This window comes from Mirounga leonina, unplaced genomic scaffold, assembly GCF_011800145.1.
Source record: "Mirounga leonina isolate KUSES-001 unplaced genomic scaffold, KU_Mleo_1.0 Mir_82, whole genome shotgun sequence".
Classification (NCBI taxonomy): Eukaryota; Metazoa; Chordata; class Mammalia; order Carnivora; family Phocidae; genus Mirounga; species Mirounga leonina.
This window is the reverse complement of record NW_023270825.1, coordinates 27498214-27514857: the sequence shown is the minus strand read 5'-3', so window position 1 is coordinate 27514857 and position 16644 is coordinate 27498214. Positions and strand designations below refer to the sequence as shown.

The 16644-nt window shown below is 51.7% G+C and overlaps 1 protein-coding gene across 6 annotated transcripts in view; it reads right to left on the bottom strand.

Annotated features, from left to right (window-relative positions):
- The window catches only part of MIDEAS (mitotic deacetylase associated SANT domain protein), a 66634-nt gene that overhangs the window by 15403 nt on the left and 34587 nt on the right, over window positions 1–16644 (bottom strand). For 2 of the 6 annotated variants that reach the window (XM_034993099.1, XM_034993100.1), the window contains exons 2-4: window positions 10587–10696; window positions 5523–7207; window positions 4071–4370 (exon numbers count right to left, since the gene is read on the bottom strand). In XM_034993099.1, the coding sequence (XP_034848990.1) occupies window positions 4071–4370; window positions 5523–6974 (1752 nt within the window). In that variant the 5' untranslated portion in view covers window positions 6975–7207; window positions 10587–10696. Of the gene's footprint in view, window positions 1–4070; window positions 4371–5522; window positions 7208–10586; window positions 11796–16644 lie in introns of those variants that run through there. The other 4 variants (XM_034993101.1, XM_034993097.1, XM_034993098.1 and 1 more) reach the window with 3 other exon arrangements.

The window sequence follows — 16644 nt, the reverse complement described above, 5'->3', positions numbered from 1 at the left end:
TGAAAACCGTTAAAGCCAGCGGATGGCTAAATATTGAGGTTCATTTTACCATTCTTTATACTTTTGTGCAAGATTGAAAATATCTATAATACAAAGAAAGATAAAGAAATAAGTGAACAAATAACCAAAAATAAATAAATAGACCTCCTCCTAAAGCCTGGTGAAGTGAAAGTACCCACGGGTGGGGATTCAAGAGGTCCGAATTCCAGGGCTAGCTCTGTCATTACTTGGCTGTACAAACTTAGGTAGGTCTCTTGCCTTTTCTGGACCTACTTCCTCATCTATGAAATGGGCATGCAGAGCTGTGTAGTTGCTCAGGCTCCTTCTGGCCATCCTCAGGACAAGCTGAGGCCTCTAGCCTCCAATCTCTATCACAACCAGGGAATAAGACCCCAGAGAGTAGACACTGAGCTGTTCAGGATAATCTTAAAGCTCCCCTTTCTATTACAGAGGACAGGCTCACAGGCCAACTCTCCAGCTGAGAACAACTAAAAAATCCAAACTCTATATAAAAACCACATTTCTGAAAGTAGCAGAGAGCAAATCAGTTGGCAAAGACTTGAAGAGCCAAGATACAGGAAAAAAAAGGCAAGTGAAAGAGGTGAGTGCGGCATTTGGAGCTGTGTTTTCCCTAGAGGTGGATGCATTACTAGAAGAGGTAACTGGGAAGCTGTGAAACTAAACAGAGTTCTTAACAAATCCAGGAGCTAGCAGAATAAAAATTGGGCTTTAGGCCTTGCCAAGGAAGGAGAGCCTGATAAACCCCCAGGTTTGGACTGGGGCCCCAAAGGGCTAAATCCTCAGAATAAAGGTAAATCAGAAATAGACTAGTCCTCACACAGAATAATGCTCAACTTAAAATCATCTCATCTCAACGGCTGATTAAATTAAAGTAATTCAGGATTGCTAATGCCCTTTGCTACCAGTCAGATGCAAAGATAAATCCTCTCTGGAAGACAAGAATATCATCCAGAGTCTTTAATTACATCAACAATTTTTCACGCAATTAAAAGTAACCGGGGTATACAAGATATACAAGAGAACAAAATGTGACTTAGAAACAAGAAGTAACATAACAGAAAGAGACCCCTGAGGATCCCACTAATGGAGTTATCAGACATAAACTTTAAGAATACTACGCCTAAATTATGCAATAAAATGAAAGGTTGAAAATTTCATCAAAGAACTAGGAACTCTAAAAATGAACCAAACAGAAATTCAGTAACCGAAAAAAATAACTAAAAATAAGAACTCGATGAGTGGGCTTAACAACATATTAGATATAGCTAAAGAGAGAATGGGTGAACTGAAAGGCCAGAATACGAGAAAAGTGGAAATACAGAAAAGTGCATGACAGACAAAATAGGGGATATGGTGAAAGACTCTAACAGGTGTGTAACTGGAGTCCCAGAAGGAGAGAAGAGAGAAAATGGGGCAGAAGAAATATTTAAGGACTACAAACTCTAAACAGGATAAATACAAAGCAAACCAATATTTAGGTGTAACAGCAAAACTGCTAAAAACCAATGACAAAAAAAAAAAAGCACTTAAAAGCAGTAAGATAAAAAGACACCTTATATTCAAAGACACAACAATATGGCTTATGATGATTTCCCAACACTGTAACTACAATGGAAGTCTGAAGACAATAGAGTGATATTCTTTTTTTTTTTTAAGATTTTATTTATTTATTTGAGAGAGAGAATGAGAGACAGAGAGCATGAGAGGGAGGAGGCTCAGAGGGAGAAGCAGACCCCCTGCTGAGCAGGGAGCCCGATATGGGACTCGATCCCTGGACTCCAGGATCATAACCCGAGCCGAAGGCAGTCGCTTAACCAACTGAGCCACCCAGGCGCCCAATAGAGTGATATTCTTTAAGTGCCAAGAGAAAATAACTACCAAAACAGAATTCTCCACCCAGCAAAGTTATCCTCCTCCTCTCTTGCTCTCTCTCTAATAAATCAATCTTTTTTTTTTTTCTTTAAAGATTTTATTTATTTATTTGACAGAGAGAGACACAGCGAGAGAGGGAACAGAAGCAGGGGGAGTGGGAGAGGGAGAAGCAGGCTCCCCGCAGAGCAGGGAGCCCGACGCGGGACTCGATCCCACGACCCTGGGATCATGACCTGAGCTGAAGGCAGTCGCTTAACCAACTGAGCCACCCAGGCGCCCCTCTAATAAATCAATCTTAAAAAAATAAAAATTTTCAAACAATCAAAGACTAATAAATTTCATCATTAATAGACTCACACTAAAGGAAATACTAAAGGATGTTTTTCAAGCAGCACATAAATCATCTGAGCTAGAAGCTTGGAGATACGAGAAGAAATGAAAAGCAACAAATATGCTAAGTCTTTCAGTAAATCTAAAATGAACAACAACTGAACAAAACAATGAGGAATGTATAGAATTGTTGAATCACAAGGTTGTACAGCCGAAACTAAAATAACACTGTATGTTAACTATATTGGAATTAAAATTAAAAACTTAATAAAAACAATGATGTTATAACATCTTGGTAATGTTAAAATGTTTAGAGAATGAAAACACGTGTTAATAATTCTACAAGTTAAGAGACTGGTGAAAAATGGAGTTAAAAGTGTTGTAAGAACTTTGCATTGTTCTGGAAGAGGTAAAATACTAATTTATATTAGATTTCAATAAGCCAAGAATGTGTGTTTTACTCTCTAGTAGCTCTTTTCAACCACAGAATTGAGCCCTAATGTCACAAGGCATTCACCGTATGTAATGACTTAGCTTCTCGCCTAGGCATCTAGAATGGTACTAGCTTTGTACCATCCTCCAGCGATTTGAGAAGGTAGTTATTCAAATTCCTTTTTGTGGGGCTTAGTTCTCTCACATTAATCCAAGAAAGAAAGGCTGCCTGGATAATTACTAAAAGAGTCATAAAGAAAGAAATAAAAGAGTAATAATTAAGTAAATCAATAAGAATACTAAACAAGTATATAACTAATAAATTAATAAAGAGGGAAAATGGAATACCAACCCAATCAATCCAAAGGGGGTGAGAGGGTGGGAGAAAGGAACAGAAAAGGCAACACGGGATAAATAGAAGGCAAACGGTAAGAAGGCCGATTTAAACCCAAGTATTTCAGTAATTACGTTAAAAGTAAACTATATCAATACCCTAAAAGACAAAGGTTGTCGGAACAGATAATAACAAACTCCAATTACAGGCCACTTGAAAGATACACCTTAAGCCTAAGGATACAGAAGGGCTAAAAGTAAAAAGATGGAAAAGATACACATCTCATCCATTCCCCCCCACCCCCGAACCCGGCAACAGTAACCAAAAGAAAGCCAGATGTTCACAAAATAGACTTTTTTTTTTTTTTAAGATTTTATTTATTTATTTGAGAGAGAATGAGATAGAGAGAGAGCATGAGAGGGGGGAGGGTCAGAGGGAGAAGCAGACTCCCTGCTGAGCAGGGAGCCCGATGCGGGACTCAATCCTGGGACTCCAGGATCATGACCTGAGCCGAAGGCAGTCGCTTAACCAACTGAGCCACCCAGGTGCCACCCCACAAAATAGACTTTAAGAGGCAAAAAGATTACTAAAGATAAATAGAAACACTTCATAATGATGAAGTCTCTAATCTACTTCTAAATGAGTATGCAGCTAATAACACAGCATTAAAATGTATAAAACGAATACTGACAGAACTAAAAGATGAAATAGATAAAACCTCAATCTTAGTGAGAGATTTTAACATATATATATCTGTACTGACAGAACAAGTAAACATCTCTGCCTCCCAGTGCCTAGCACAAAACCTGACCCAAATTAGAAGCCAGAATTTGCTGACCTGAAATGAAAGAGATTCACACATCCTAAATTCTCCTAGGCAGTCTCAACTTCAAGTATAAAACTGTCTCACTGTCTCCCATAAGTGCATTTATCCATAAGTTTGGTTTGGAAAATATAAATAGTATCTCCACGGGTTGCTTGAATCCCTCCTATATTGCCATGTTCTCCTTTTTCCCATAGGGTACTAGGCCCCCAGGAGCACACAGGTACTACAGGTGTTTGCATGGGGAGCCTCTCATACCTGGGCTGGGGCATCAGTCCCAGGGATACGTGTGGACCGCCTGCGGGTGACGATGACAGATGGCTTGTGTTCAGTGGGGTTCTGTTCAGGACCCTTCCCGTCCTCGTCAACACCTCCAACTTGGGCCGCCTCAGTTGGGTCCATAGTCCGCACAGGCACAGACACTGGGATGATGAGGGGTACCAGCCCGCTGTCCTCTCGTGCTCGCTTGGCAGCTAAGGAAGGCTCAGAAAACTCCACCCCACACTTGGTAGTTGAAGCCAACACACTTTTCCGCTTCTCCTCGGAGCCACTGGCATCCTGGAGGAGAAGGAGGGGGAACAGAGGTAAGGTTTAGAAGGTAAGTCCTGTTAAGTCCAAGACCCCTAGTCACATTTGATTCAGGAACTCAGACACCCATGATGGTTCCCAGTGGTCTTTCCCTGAATACCTTTTCTCTCACTACGCTCCCAAATACTCTCCATAACCTCCCTTCTGCCAGGGTCTCCGATCCTGGCCTGGCCCAGGGGTCCCCAGATGGCCACCTCAGGCCACAAGTGGCTTACAGATATGTTTTGTTTGGCCTGCACGGGGCATGGCACATGAAATAGTATCTAAATTCAAAACATACCTCTGCAAAAGAAAGTAAGCAAGGAACCGGTTACCAGGTAATGGTGGTCTTTGTACCTTTTCCCCACTGGCAACTGGCTGGAGGGAAGTCAAATTCTACGGCCTCTGACATATCAGCCTGGCCCACAGGCATGGGGGGAGGGGGTGTGGGAGGGCTGAAACCCCTAGGGAAGGAAGGTGCGAATACTGGCTTTTGAGCCAGATACTCGACTTTTATGTGACTTTGGGAAATACTCCTGGGGCTTCAGCTTCTTTAGCAATAAAACGGGATAATGGCAGCATCCCTGTCACAGGGTTTGATGATAAATTATTTGTGATCAAGTATAAGAAACTACAAGAGAGATGCTCAGATTCTGTTCATTCTTCTTCCCCACTGTTATTGTCATTTCTTTTAAATCAACTTGATTGCAGCAAAATTTACATACAACAAAATGCACCTCTTTTTAATTAGTTTGAAGCATTTTGACAAGTATAAGCACCTGCGTAACCACTGCCACCTTCTTGTCTTAGTATCCCGGATCTGGCAATGGTTTCACCTGCCCCTACTCCCAATCCTTCATGTGCCAAATGGAAGAAGCCAACCCACGATGGTGCGCTGCACCTTCCCGCCTGCAAGCCTGTGTGTAGAAACTTCCCCTCTCCTTCAGGTACGGATGTACCTATGCGGAGATTCTTTGCACGCAGGGAGTTCAGAACTCCCGGAAGCCTATGGGTTCTTTCTGTTTCCTTCAACGAAGTGAGAAAACTGCCCTGTGGCCTTGCGATCCCTTGCTCTCCCCTGGCCCCAGACAAGGCTCACGCGGCCCTCTGCCAGGCCAGACCTCCATCCCCGGCCACTCTCACCTTTGCGTTCTGCAGTGAGGCCAGCTCCACTGCCTTCTGGGCCAGGGTCAGCAAATTGGCCTCCTGGGACACCCGGCGCCTCCGTCGAGTGCTCTGGATCACCCCACCCCGTAGCACCTGCCCACAGTCCCCTGTGCCCACAGCCCTCACGCTCTCCTCGCTGCCCATCGTGGGAGCCTCCCGCTCCCGACCGTTGGGTGCCAGCCTGTCCCCGTCAGACAGCAACTGCGCCTCCCTCAGCTCCAGCGGGAATCCCAGAGCTTCAGGATGGGGCTGCCCCAGGGGGCCGGGGGGCGGCTGCTGTGGGGGCCAGTGATGCAGGAACAGGTTGCTGGCGGGCTCCTGTCCGGGCTGGGTGCCAGCCACATCGAGGGGGGCAGAAGGCAGGACCCCCTCCTTGGAGAGCCGGCGGGAGCGGCGGGGGAAGGCGATCTGGGACTGAGGTAGCACAGGCTGTGGGGCCGACTCCTGCAGGAGGGCCTTGCGCAGTTCTGGGTTCATGTCAGGGTTGGGGGGGAAGGCGTAGGGCGCCATGCTGTGGTGAGCCAGGTGGGACTGCCCCAGGGGCCCGGCCGGCTGCAGGCCGAAGTCCTGGGGCTGCTGAGAGGGGGGCTGCTGCATGGGATAGAAGTTCTCAAAGAGCGGCATCTGGGGGAGGGCGGGCTGCGGCGGCGGCGGCGGCGGCTTCTGCGGTGGGAAAGCCGCAACCGGGTTGGGGGGCGGTGGGCCCTGCCGGAAGACCTGCCGGTTCACCTGGTGGCCAAACGCCAGCTGGAAGGGCTGCAGGGGCAGTGTCTGGTTTGGGGGCTTCTTGGCCACATGGAAAGAGTTCAGGGGCGTCTGCGGCCGCCCGACGTCCAGCGGCACCTTCTGCGGCATCACCGGCCGCACCGCCGTGCCGTAGCGGTCCAGCTGCGGCCCCCCTCCTTTCTCCCGCTTCAGCGCCTCGGGGTGGTTGTAGTAGGTCGAGACCCCCACGCCGGGGTGCGGGCTCCCCTTGGGTGCACTGTAGAGCGGCAGGCTGTGGCGGCTCCACGTCGTGTGCGGTGGAGGCTGGCCCGGCTGCTGCTGCCAGCCGCTGTCGCTCACGCCCCCACCGCCTCCGCGCTCGGGGCCCCGCCCGGGAGCCGCCGCCGAGTTGGGCCACTTGACGGCGCCCACCTGCTGGGACAACATGGCCGCCGTGGTCCGCTCGGAACCGTACACCACGGAGTTCAGCAGCGCCAGGCTGTTGGGAGGGGGCAGCTCCACAGGCTGGGAGACCGGGGCGGCCCCTGCCGGACCCTCGTGCCCAAAGTAAGGCTCCTCCTTCACTCTGGTGGACGGTGGGGGGGCTGGGGGCTGCGGCGGCGCCTGCAGGGGTGGGGGCTGCTCCTTGGGAGCCGGTTCCTGGTCCCCAAAGAGGCAACGCTTCCGCCTGTTCTGAGCCTTGGGCTGGGCCTGGAGGTTCATGGTGTGGCCAACTGGGCCCTGGCAGTGAGCCCGACTTCACCAGTTGCCCATCCCCTGTGGGAAGGTCCTGCTGGAAGCCCAGCTCTTGTCCAGGAGCCAGTGGGGGCAGAGCAGGAGGGAGGTGAGGTCAGGCACAGGCAGAAAGAACTGTCGGCTCTTCCTTGCTTGTCGTGGAGAGGTTCTTGGGCTCGGCTACTCTTCCCAGTTCATGATGTTCCACAGGGCCCTGGAGCCTGCAGAGAGAAAACGACAGGGTCAGCCACAGCATCCCAGCCCCAGAGGTCAGCGCAAGTGTGCGGGAGGGGCCCACGTTCACAGAGCAGCCCTGGTGAGGCAGGAGCCAGGGCCTCGGGGAACAAAAAGAAGACAGCGCTTTGTGACTCTCCTGTCCCACCACCGCGCCCTGCAGCATTTGGGTATGTAATCTGTACACTGCACGAAGGCACCTGCCAGGGAACAAGTGGGGCTGAGATCCAGCCACGATGGTTCAAGGGGCAACAAAGGCCTTCTCTTAGGCTAGGTCTGGCTGCCCATGGGCTGAGCACGTCTGTCCATGAAGTAGCTTCCCCACCAGACCCAGAAGGAGTTTTATCCAGACCGTGCCTCCTCTGATGCTCCAAGCACATCTCAGATGCAGGAAGTGGAGACAACAGGGGTCATTCCTAACTATGGGGCTCCGGGGTGGGAAGCCCACCAGGTTCTTGCAGAGTCCAGGACCCAGGGCTAGGCTCACGTCTCTGCAGGGAGGCATGTAGGTGAGGCCCTAGAAGGGTATGTGCAGTTCTAGCCCCACCCCTGGGAGGAGCTGCTGGGTGGGACTGTGGCTGCCAGAGTCTTCCCCAAACCAGCACAGAACCTGTTTTGCAGCCCCGGCTGGCTGGAGGCAGGATCCAGCCGGGTACCTGGTCAGCAATCCTCACCTACCCTCCTCCACTGCCAAAGAGCTCCTGGTGTCCTGAGCAAAGGACTAGCACAACTACGATACTGAGGAGATGCAGATTGCTAGAACTTAGGTCTGAAATGTTTTTCTGTGACATGGTATGACTTAAAGCGTTCAGTGTCTTTGTTTATTTTCTAACTTGATTAAAAAAAAAAAAAAAAGTTTGCTCTATTTATCCTGCTACAGGATAGTGAAAATCAAGACCAGGTTTTTATAACTTACATGTATTTTTATTACCTACATGTATTTTCAAAGACTTTGTTTTTCTTCAGAGGGTTTTTTTTCTCCCTCCCTGGGAAGTTGTGATTGTGGGAGCTACGCAGCCCACCTCTTCCCAACGCTGTTAAGATTCTGGTCCTGGGCCAGTCAGGTCAGGAGGGAGAAGGAAGGAGGGGAGGGGAGCTCAAGAAGCCCTGAGGAATAAATCTGCAGGTCCAGACCAACCTCAGGCCTCAGACCCTAGAAGCTCCAGGACCTAGTTAGTAGTCCCAGGAGTTCCTGGGAAACCAGCCCAACCAGGGTGGGCTGGGGCTGGGGCTGGGCGGTAAGGGCCGGCTCTCAGTGCTGCGAGGCCCCCTATCACCCATTCACAGGCTTCCGCAGCTTCCCAGCCCTTCCCCTCCCTTCCCCTCCCTTCCCCTCCCTTCCCCTCCCGGAGCTGCAGTGACTCACTCCAGCCCCCCCTCCACCTGCCTTTCACTTTCACCAGCACCCAGAAGGGGAGGGACTTCCTCCTCCATTTCCTTCCTCAGCTCCGGGCCCTGCAATAAGCAGACCGTGCTTCCCATTAGCAGCACCCCCTTCGTCTTCACTTATGGACATCGGGGGAGAGAGGAAGAGACTAGGTGGACATCCAAGTTACCCTGGCCCTGGCAGCAGGGGGACAATTTGGACAAGCAGGGAGTGCAGAGGGCCAGAGAAACCACCTTTAGAACAAACCCCTTTCTCTTGCTTTTAAACTCTCATTCCCTGACAGGCAACCCGTTTCAGAGCAGAGACCCCAAAGCCACCCGCCCCCCATGAAAATAACCCTGGGCGCCACGGTGAAGCTGCAGGCTGCAACTGTCCCTGCTGCAGGCATCAGGCTCTGCCTCTCCAATCAGTGTGAGCAAACTAGATGTGTGCATCTGCAGAAGCAAGACAGAGGAAGGAAGAATGTGCCTGAGGGGAGGGGGAGGGTGCCCCAGGAGGGGAGCTGGCCCGTGCATGTGCCTCGAGGGGGCCCGGGTGCCCCTCAGGTGCTCACGTGCCCTTGTGCCTCCCCTGCGCTGACAGGCACAGGCTGCCCCCCTTCCGCAGTTACAGCCCTGCCTCGCTCGGGGACTGGATGAAGGGGAGGGCCACGTGGCGGATGAGTCTGTGTGCACGTGAGTGTGCACCTGGTGGAGGGCACACAGGCACGGGGGATGGCCGCTCGGGGCGGGGGGAAGGGGGGGTCTGCAGGTTGGGTTGAGTGAGATGGAGGCGGAGTGTGTGAACGGAGCTCCGGGACGGCTGCTGTGGCCCTGGGGCCCTGGGCCCCACTGCTGGCTCACCAGCAGCTGTTTGGTCAGGCTGGTGGGCCTCCCATCCTCCGCCCTGCAGGTCAGGAAGGACCCGCACTCAGGATCCCACAGTAGGTTTCCAAAGCTGGGCTGGGAACTTGCTTATAAGAAACCAAAGGGGCAGATTCTGGGGAGGTTGAATCACCCCAGAAGCTTCTGCAGAGGCCTTCCTTGTCACCCCCACTGGAAGGCTAAGAGTGTCAGGAGCACAGACACCCAGACCCGGGACCCTCAGAGAAGAAAGGTCACGATCTGGCGGGATGAGAAGAGTGAAAGATGCCTGGGAACCCTAAAGGTAGGAGGGGAGGAGCCACACCAAGGCCGCAGGGCTCCTAGGAGCGGCGGGGTGGCCGCAGCAGAACAAGGCACCTGCGCCAGGCCGGTCCCAAGTGCTTTCCATAGGTTTAGTTTCCACAACAGCATTCTAAGGCAGCATGAAGCCCACGCATGAAGCACTGCTATTTTAACCTCCATTTTACAGATGAGCTAGATGAGGCTCAGAGGGGCTAAGTGACTTGGCAATGGTCACGCAGTAATTATGTTGCAGGGCCAGGACCTGAACCTAGGTCTGTCTGCCTCCAAGGCCAAGCTCTTCTTCCTTGTCCCTATGACATGCCACAAGGACACCAGGGCCCTCTCTGCATCCCCCCCTTCTACAACATAGTCCCCACCATCTCAGAGCAAGGATTTCTGGACACAAATATCCCTCCTCACTGACAGGCCCCTCACCCCTGCCCAAACCATCGGCAGGTAAACCTCTATTTCTCCTCCCATACAGCTGAGGTCCTCAGTCCTACAGGAAGGGAGGCAAGAAATGGGGCTTTACCACAGAAGGGCCACCCACAAGGAGGTCTGAGACTGCACGGGCCACTTCAGCCCAGCCCTCTGGGCCTGGACTCTCCAGCCCCTGCAAGCTCACTCCTGCCTCAGATGTAGTTGCTGCTGGTGGGGCTTCCAGCTCTCATACCCTACTTGTACCTCACAGCCTGCAACTCTGGGCAGGAGTAAGCCACTTCCTCTCATTTCTTGTGCCCCAGCCCCACTTCTCTGTTCCTCAGGTGGAAGTCAGCCTGGCCTTCCTCCCAGTGAGGAAGAGGAAGGAAGCCATCTTTTCCAAAGGCTACTGACCTGTGGGCCAACTCCCTGAGGGTACAGGGGAGAGGGTGTAATGAGGAACTTCTGCAGGCAGCTCACCCATGGGACCAGCTGCAGGGTCTCTAACAGCGGATGCAGGAACACTGCAAAAGGAAACCCACAGTCACCAAGGGGCCCCAGACAGTGCAACCCACTTATCAGTCTGTTTGATTGTCTGTCCCAGCTCTATTCACTCTCTCTTCCTCCAGGCACCTCACTGCAGTAACCAATCCCCGACCAGACCCAGAGATGCCCCTGGGCTGAAGACAAGGCAAAAGTCTGTTATCAATGACCAGGGACCTATGAGGCTTTCAGGAGGATCTGTGGTGGAAAACACTTTCTCTCTACAGAAGAAAGCAACGTGCAAGAAAAGAAAACAGTGCTGAACCCGCATATGTGTTTTGCAGACACATGAGGGAAGGTGCCGGAAAGGTCTTTGGGCGCTCTATGCTGATGGTGACACCATGCCTTCCAGGGAGGGCAAACTAGAACACATGCAGCTCCCCAAGTGCCCTCAACAGCCCCGCCACATGCCCAACACCGGCTGGAGAGTCCAATGAGCCCTCACCACAGCGTAGCGGGGCCAGGCCATGACCACCAGGAAACCAGGGCCACCCACAAGCTCGAGACACTGAGTGCGGCCATCTGAGAGATAAGACCGTTGTGAGTCAAGGTTACAAGGCCAGGAAGGAGGTGCTTCACTTGGTCCTAGCAGCTTCAGGGACTCAGCTAAAGACCCTTCTTGCTAAAGAGCTCCTGCTCTCACAACCTGGGCCACTCCCAGCCCCACAAACTCAGCGCTAGGAGTCGGAGAGTCAGAGCTCATGCATCCCCAACCAAGACAGAACACGCCTATTTATGGCATCTAACAAATCTCTAGACCAGCCAATTCCCTGAGCACCAGAGAGGCTATGTCAGGACAAAGTCTAAACTCCCTATCCTGCCCACAAGTCCTGCAGACTCCTGCCACCTCTCTCAACCTGCCGTGCCTGAGCCCTTTCAGCGGTGTTCCCGCTTTGCGTCCAGGTCCTTGGTGAGGCGGCACCCCTGCCTATGACACCTTCCCAACTCTTTCATGTGGCCAAGTCCTACCTGTCCTCCAGGTCTGAGACAGTTTCCTCTGGGAAGTCCTCCCTCACCCCAGGGCCGAGACAGGAGCCTCCCTATGCGCCCGTAACACCTCCCAACCACCATCCCCCGCCCCCCACCACGCTCAGCGCACGAAATTCCGGATGCCTATTTCTTTGTCCTCAGCAGACAGCAAGCTCCATGGAGCAGAGTTTGCGGACCGTTGCACCTTGGCACTTGGCTTGTACCTGCCTCATGGGATGCTCATTCAAGACTGCGCCCAAGGTGAGTCAGAGCCGTGCCCAGGCAGACACACCACTCATGGCCAGCGTGTTCACCGTGGGCTCCTGCCCCACCCTGGCTCCCAGTCTCTCTCCCTGATGCACATCAGACGTCCCCACGATCCTGAGATGAAGTGAAAAGGTCCCACCTCCCAACCCCACCCCACCTCATCCCATCAGTAGTAGCCCCAGGCCACCTCCAACGAAGCTGAACATGAATCCTTTTCGAATTGCTGGCCCACAAGCTCCTTGCCCCTTGACTATCACCTGCTGCCCCACACCACATGCCGGCCAACTGGAAAAGTGCCAGCCCCTCTGTTGCCCTGTCCAATTTTTCTTCCCCCATGGCTTCCCACCCTTGCTTAGACCATAGCCAGAGACATGAGCCTGTGGATCTGTTTACTTCATGCCCTGACATGGCTGGGCTGGGCCTCGAGACACCAAGGTGTTCGGCTGGGATGCCAGGCCCAGTGATGAGGGGCCCTCCTTAGAGGAGCCCAGCTGGCCCTCTAGCCTACACTCATATCCTGGAAAGTTCTCTCCCAGATACTCTTGGGTCTGTGGCTACAACCAGACTAGGCAAGTGGCCTGGAACTGTCATCTTGGGCTGGCTAGAGTTGTCCAGGCCTTAGATACACCTTCCCTCTGGACACAGTGCAGTCATCTGCAATGCTGCAACCCCCTCCCCCTTTAACTGGGAGCTCATACCAGGCTAAAGGGCCCCATGTCTCCAAACCACTGGACACATAAGTCCTGTTCATAAGGAGTTTGCAAACTGGTAAGGAAGGAAACACCAGCAACAGGGACAAAGACCTGACTCTGACAAGTGTCACTTCCCCCGGGGGGGGGGGGGGAGCGGCATGAGAACGCAGGCCATGTGATCTACCCATTCCCAGTCCAGAAAGTCCCCAGATTAGCACTTCTCCGGACTCAGCTTCAGCTCTGAAATGCAGAGCCCAGGCCGATCAGGTCTCAGCCATCAGGCTGGTCAGGCTCAGAAGGTTTGGCCAGGGTTCCAGCTGGCTGCAGCCTGAGCTGTGATGGTAATAATGTCAACACTGAGATGCTTTTAAAGGGATGTGTGCGAGAGGGGAATCCTTTGTCTTATGAGGCACTCTCGGGGCTTCATTCAGGCATCTGCCTTCATTGTCCCTCTCCTCCACTGCCAGCAAGCACCCTCCGAAAGTCCATAGGAAGCCAGGATGTCCATGAGAAGCTACGAGAGCCAGGTCTGTTTTATGGGGCGGGGAGGAAAGAGAAAACAGAGTCCCAGGAAGAGCCTGGAAAGGATCAAACCTCCAGGCTCAGCTTTTGCCCACATGGAGGGGGCTGGCTGCCTCCCTCCTAGGCAAGGGCCACCAACAATCACAGGCAGCCTAGGAAAATCCCTTCCAGCAGGATTTGGGAGTCCCAGGGGACCAAGGTCAAAGCTGGCAGGTTTTGGCTTTCTCCAGAAGAGATAAAGCAAGTATCACTAAGGTCTGTAAGTGGTTGAACCTCTGGAAAGGGCCTCGTGGGGAGCCCTTGGTCTCCTGATAACCTTCTCTGTGCCCTAAGGGACTCACACACACACACCCCAGGCTGCTCCAACCCCTCCCTCCCCTTTAGAAAGGCTGGGCTCCCCAGCAGGTCTAGGGCAGGGCTCTCTGGAGTCTGTGCCTAACTAAGCCCCAGTGCTAGAGTCTACCCCAGGCCAGGACACAGACAAGCTATCTCACACGGGCCTCCCTTAACATGGCCTCACCCTACCTACCAGCAGTTCCCCCTCCCCACCCAACCACCCCCCCACACACACACCTCTGCAGCCCTCCAGGCTCTGGGGAGACAAGGGAGACCAGGCACAGTCCTTACCTGCACAGAGCTCCCAGTCTAATGGAGGACAGACACAGAAACACACACTGACTACAACGCACAGTAGCCCATGCAGGGGCGAGAAATACAAGGAACAGGTGGCCTGGGGAGAGTTCCCTGACTTTGAGCCTTTGACCGAGCTGTTCCCTCCACCTGGAGGGCCCTCCCCTGCTTCCACACTGACAGTCTACCTTCCTTCAAGGCCTAGCCCCTAAGGGCAGCCTCTGGGGCACAGTTCTCACCCTTTCTGAATCTTCATGCTCTTGCTCCATATTAACCATTTTCCCAAACTACTTCTTCAGTGCCCTCTGTTTCTGCACCAAGACTGGGGCACTCAGGGCCTGGAGGCAGTGTGGCCCAATGGTGAGTGCCATGGACTGGTTGTCAGGTCACAGGTGTCTGGTCAAGGAGCTGCAGCTCCCTGGTTCCTGCCTTTGAGGAGCTTAGGAGCTTTGGGCGGGTGTGGGGGGCAGGGGACAAGGCAGGACAAACACCTTCCTAACCCGCAACTGCGACATGAAATATTAGCCACCAGCACTGACCACATGCCCCATGAGTGTGAGTATTGCTCACTTGTGTAACCACTGTTCCCGAGAGATGAGATAAGGTTGGCTCTGAAAAGTAACTTGTTCCAGGTCACAGCCTGAGAACACAGTGAGGAGCCAGGGTTCAAATCTAAGTTTGCCAACTCCAAACCAGATCTCTCAAACCCACCCTAAGAGATGGGTTTATGGGTCTGGTGAGGAGTGGTCGGGGTGGGAAGCTGCGATGCTTCCTAGGCAGCCCAGGTGGTGCCATGAGCTGGAGCAGGGGAAAGACGAGAGGGTCAGGGAAGGGCGTTAAGGTGGCTTCCAAGGACCCACTGTTCCTTCCTCCCCCAAGGAGCCAACTGCCAGAGGGCCATACCCTGCCCAGGAGATGAGAGGAGTCCCATGGAGCCCTGGGTGGACTTTGCTCTCAGTTAGCCCCGCGGCCGACCATGACTCTGACAGTGCCAGAAGCCCACAGGAGCGCCGTGTCTACTGAGCACTTACTATGTGTCAGGCATGGTGCTAAGTGAAGTACCAGCAACATCTCACTGAACCCTCACTCTCCTTGGTCCCATTTTATAAGTCAGGAACGATATACTCGAAAATACCTATTTAACACAAAAGAAGACAGTAATAGAGTAACAGAGAAACAAACAAAAAAGACGTAAGACAGAAATCAATAGCAAAATGGCAGACATAAACCTTACCCTATCAATAATTATTTTAAATGTAGACTAAACACTCATTTAGAAGGGAGAGGTGGGGAAAATGGGTTTAAAAAAAAAAGAAACCACAATCCAATTATATGCTGTTTACAGGAGACATATACTTTAGATTCAAGGACGCAAATAGGTTGAAAGTATATGGATGGAAAAAGATAGACCATGTAAAGGGTAACCAAAGAGAGCAGGACTGGCCATGCTAATATTATGCTAATAGACTTTTAAGACAAAAATTCTTCCAGAGACAAAGAAGGGCCTTTTATAATGATAAAAGCATCCATCCCTCAAGAGAATATTACAATTAGAAACATACATGCACCTAACAACAGAGTCCCAGTATACTAGGCAAAAACTATCAGCATGGAAGGGTGAGACAAGACAATCCAACAGTAATAGCTGGAGACTTCAATAACGGTCCACTTTGAATAATGGACCGAACAACTAACCAGAAGATCACCAAGGAACAGAAGACTTCAACACCAAGAAGCAACTAGACCTAACAGATATCTACAGAACATTCCACCCAACAACAGCAGAATACACATTCTTCTCAAGAACACATGGAATATTCTCTAGGATAGATCATAAATTAGCCTATAAAAACAAGTCTCAATAAATTCAAAAGAAGTGAAACCATATGAAGCATGTTCTCCAATCAAAATGAAACGGAATTAAAAATCAACAACAGAAGGAAATTTGGGGAATTTACAGGAAATGAAGGTTATAAGTAACTTGTCAAGTTCTCCCAACCCAGCAAGGCCACTCCCTCAGATCACGCTCTCTATGCCTTGGGCACAGCCCTAGGAAGCTGCAGATCTCAAGAGTTTTGCAAATGCCTGGGTAGCCCCTCTCCCATCCCCCATACCGGACACACACTGCACCTGACCCCAAGCTTGACCCTAGAATCAAAACAGCCGTGGGAGGGAGAGGCCTGTGGGGCTGTAACAGCTTGTTATGCAGCCTGCTTCTCCCCGGGAAAAAGGCTACAGGCAAATATTTTCACTTCCCCTGCCAGTCTGCAGAATATCCAAAAGGAAGGAAGCAAACATTTATAGAGCAATTGCCCCATGCCAGGCACTTGACATGCCCTAATCCATGCTTACAAACTTCCCATCTAGGCATCTTATTGTCTCCATTCTAGACAAAAAAACCCGAGCCTCTGCTGCTCAAGTGGCAGAAGCAAGATGCAGGTCCCTGTTGTCTGCCTTCAAAGTTCCTGGTCTTTCCATCATTCTTCCAGAAAAATCCCAATTCCACACTTGTTGTGGGCTTCAGAAGGAATGCTACACATGAGAACCCCACAAAGCCAGCTGTGGACCCTCCCCTTCCTCACGCTCCCTCCCACCTGTTGCTTTTCCTGGGAGCACTTCCAAGTAGAGCGTAGTCTGTAACACTCCCACCAAGAAATAATCCCAGCCCCAGTCTGTCAGAAACGGGGTATCTGTAAAAGCCCCTGGAAGCCCATAGGGTTTTGAGGGAAGGGGACAGCAGAGGTGAGTCAGGAGCAGCAGGGTCAGTAGATTCTCACTCGCTGGAATAAGAGCCTCCATACCACATGGAGAAAGGTGGTTAGTGCCTCTCCTCAGAGCCAACCGGCAAA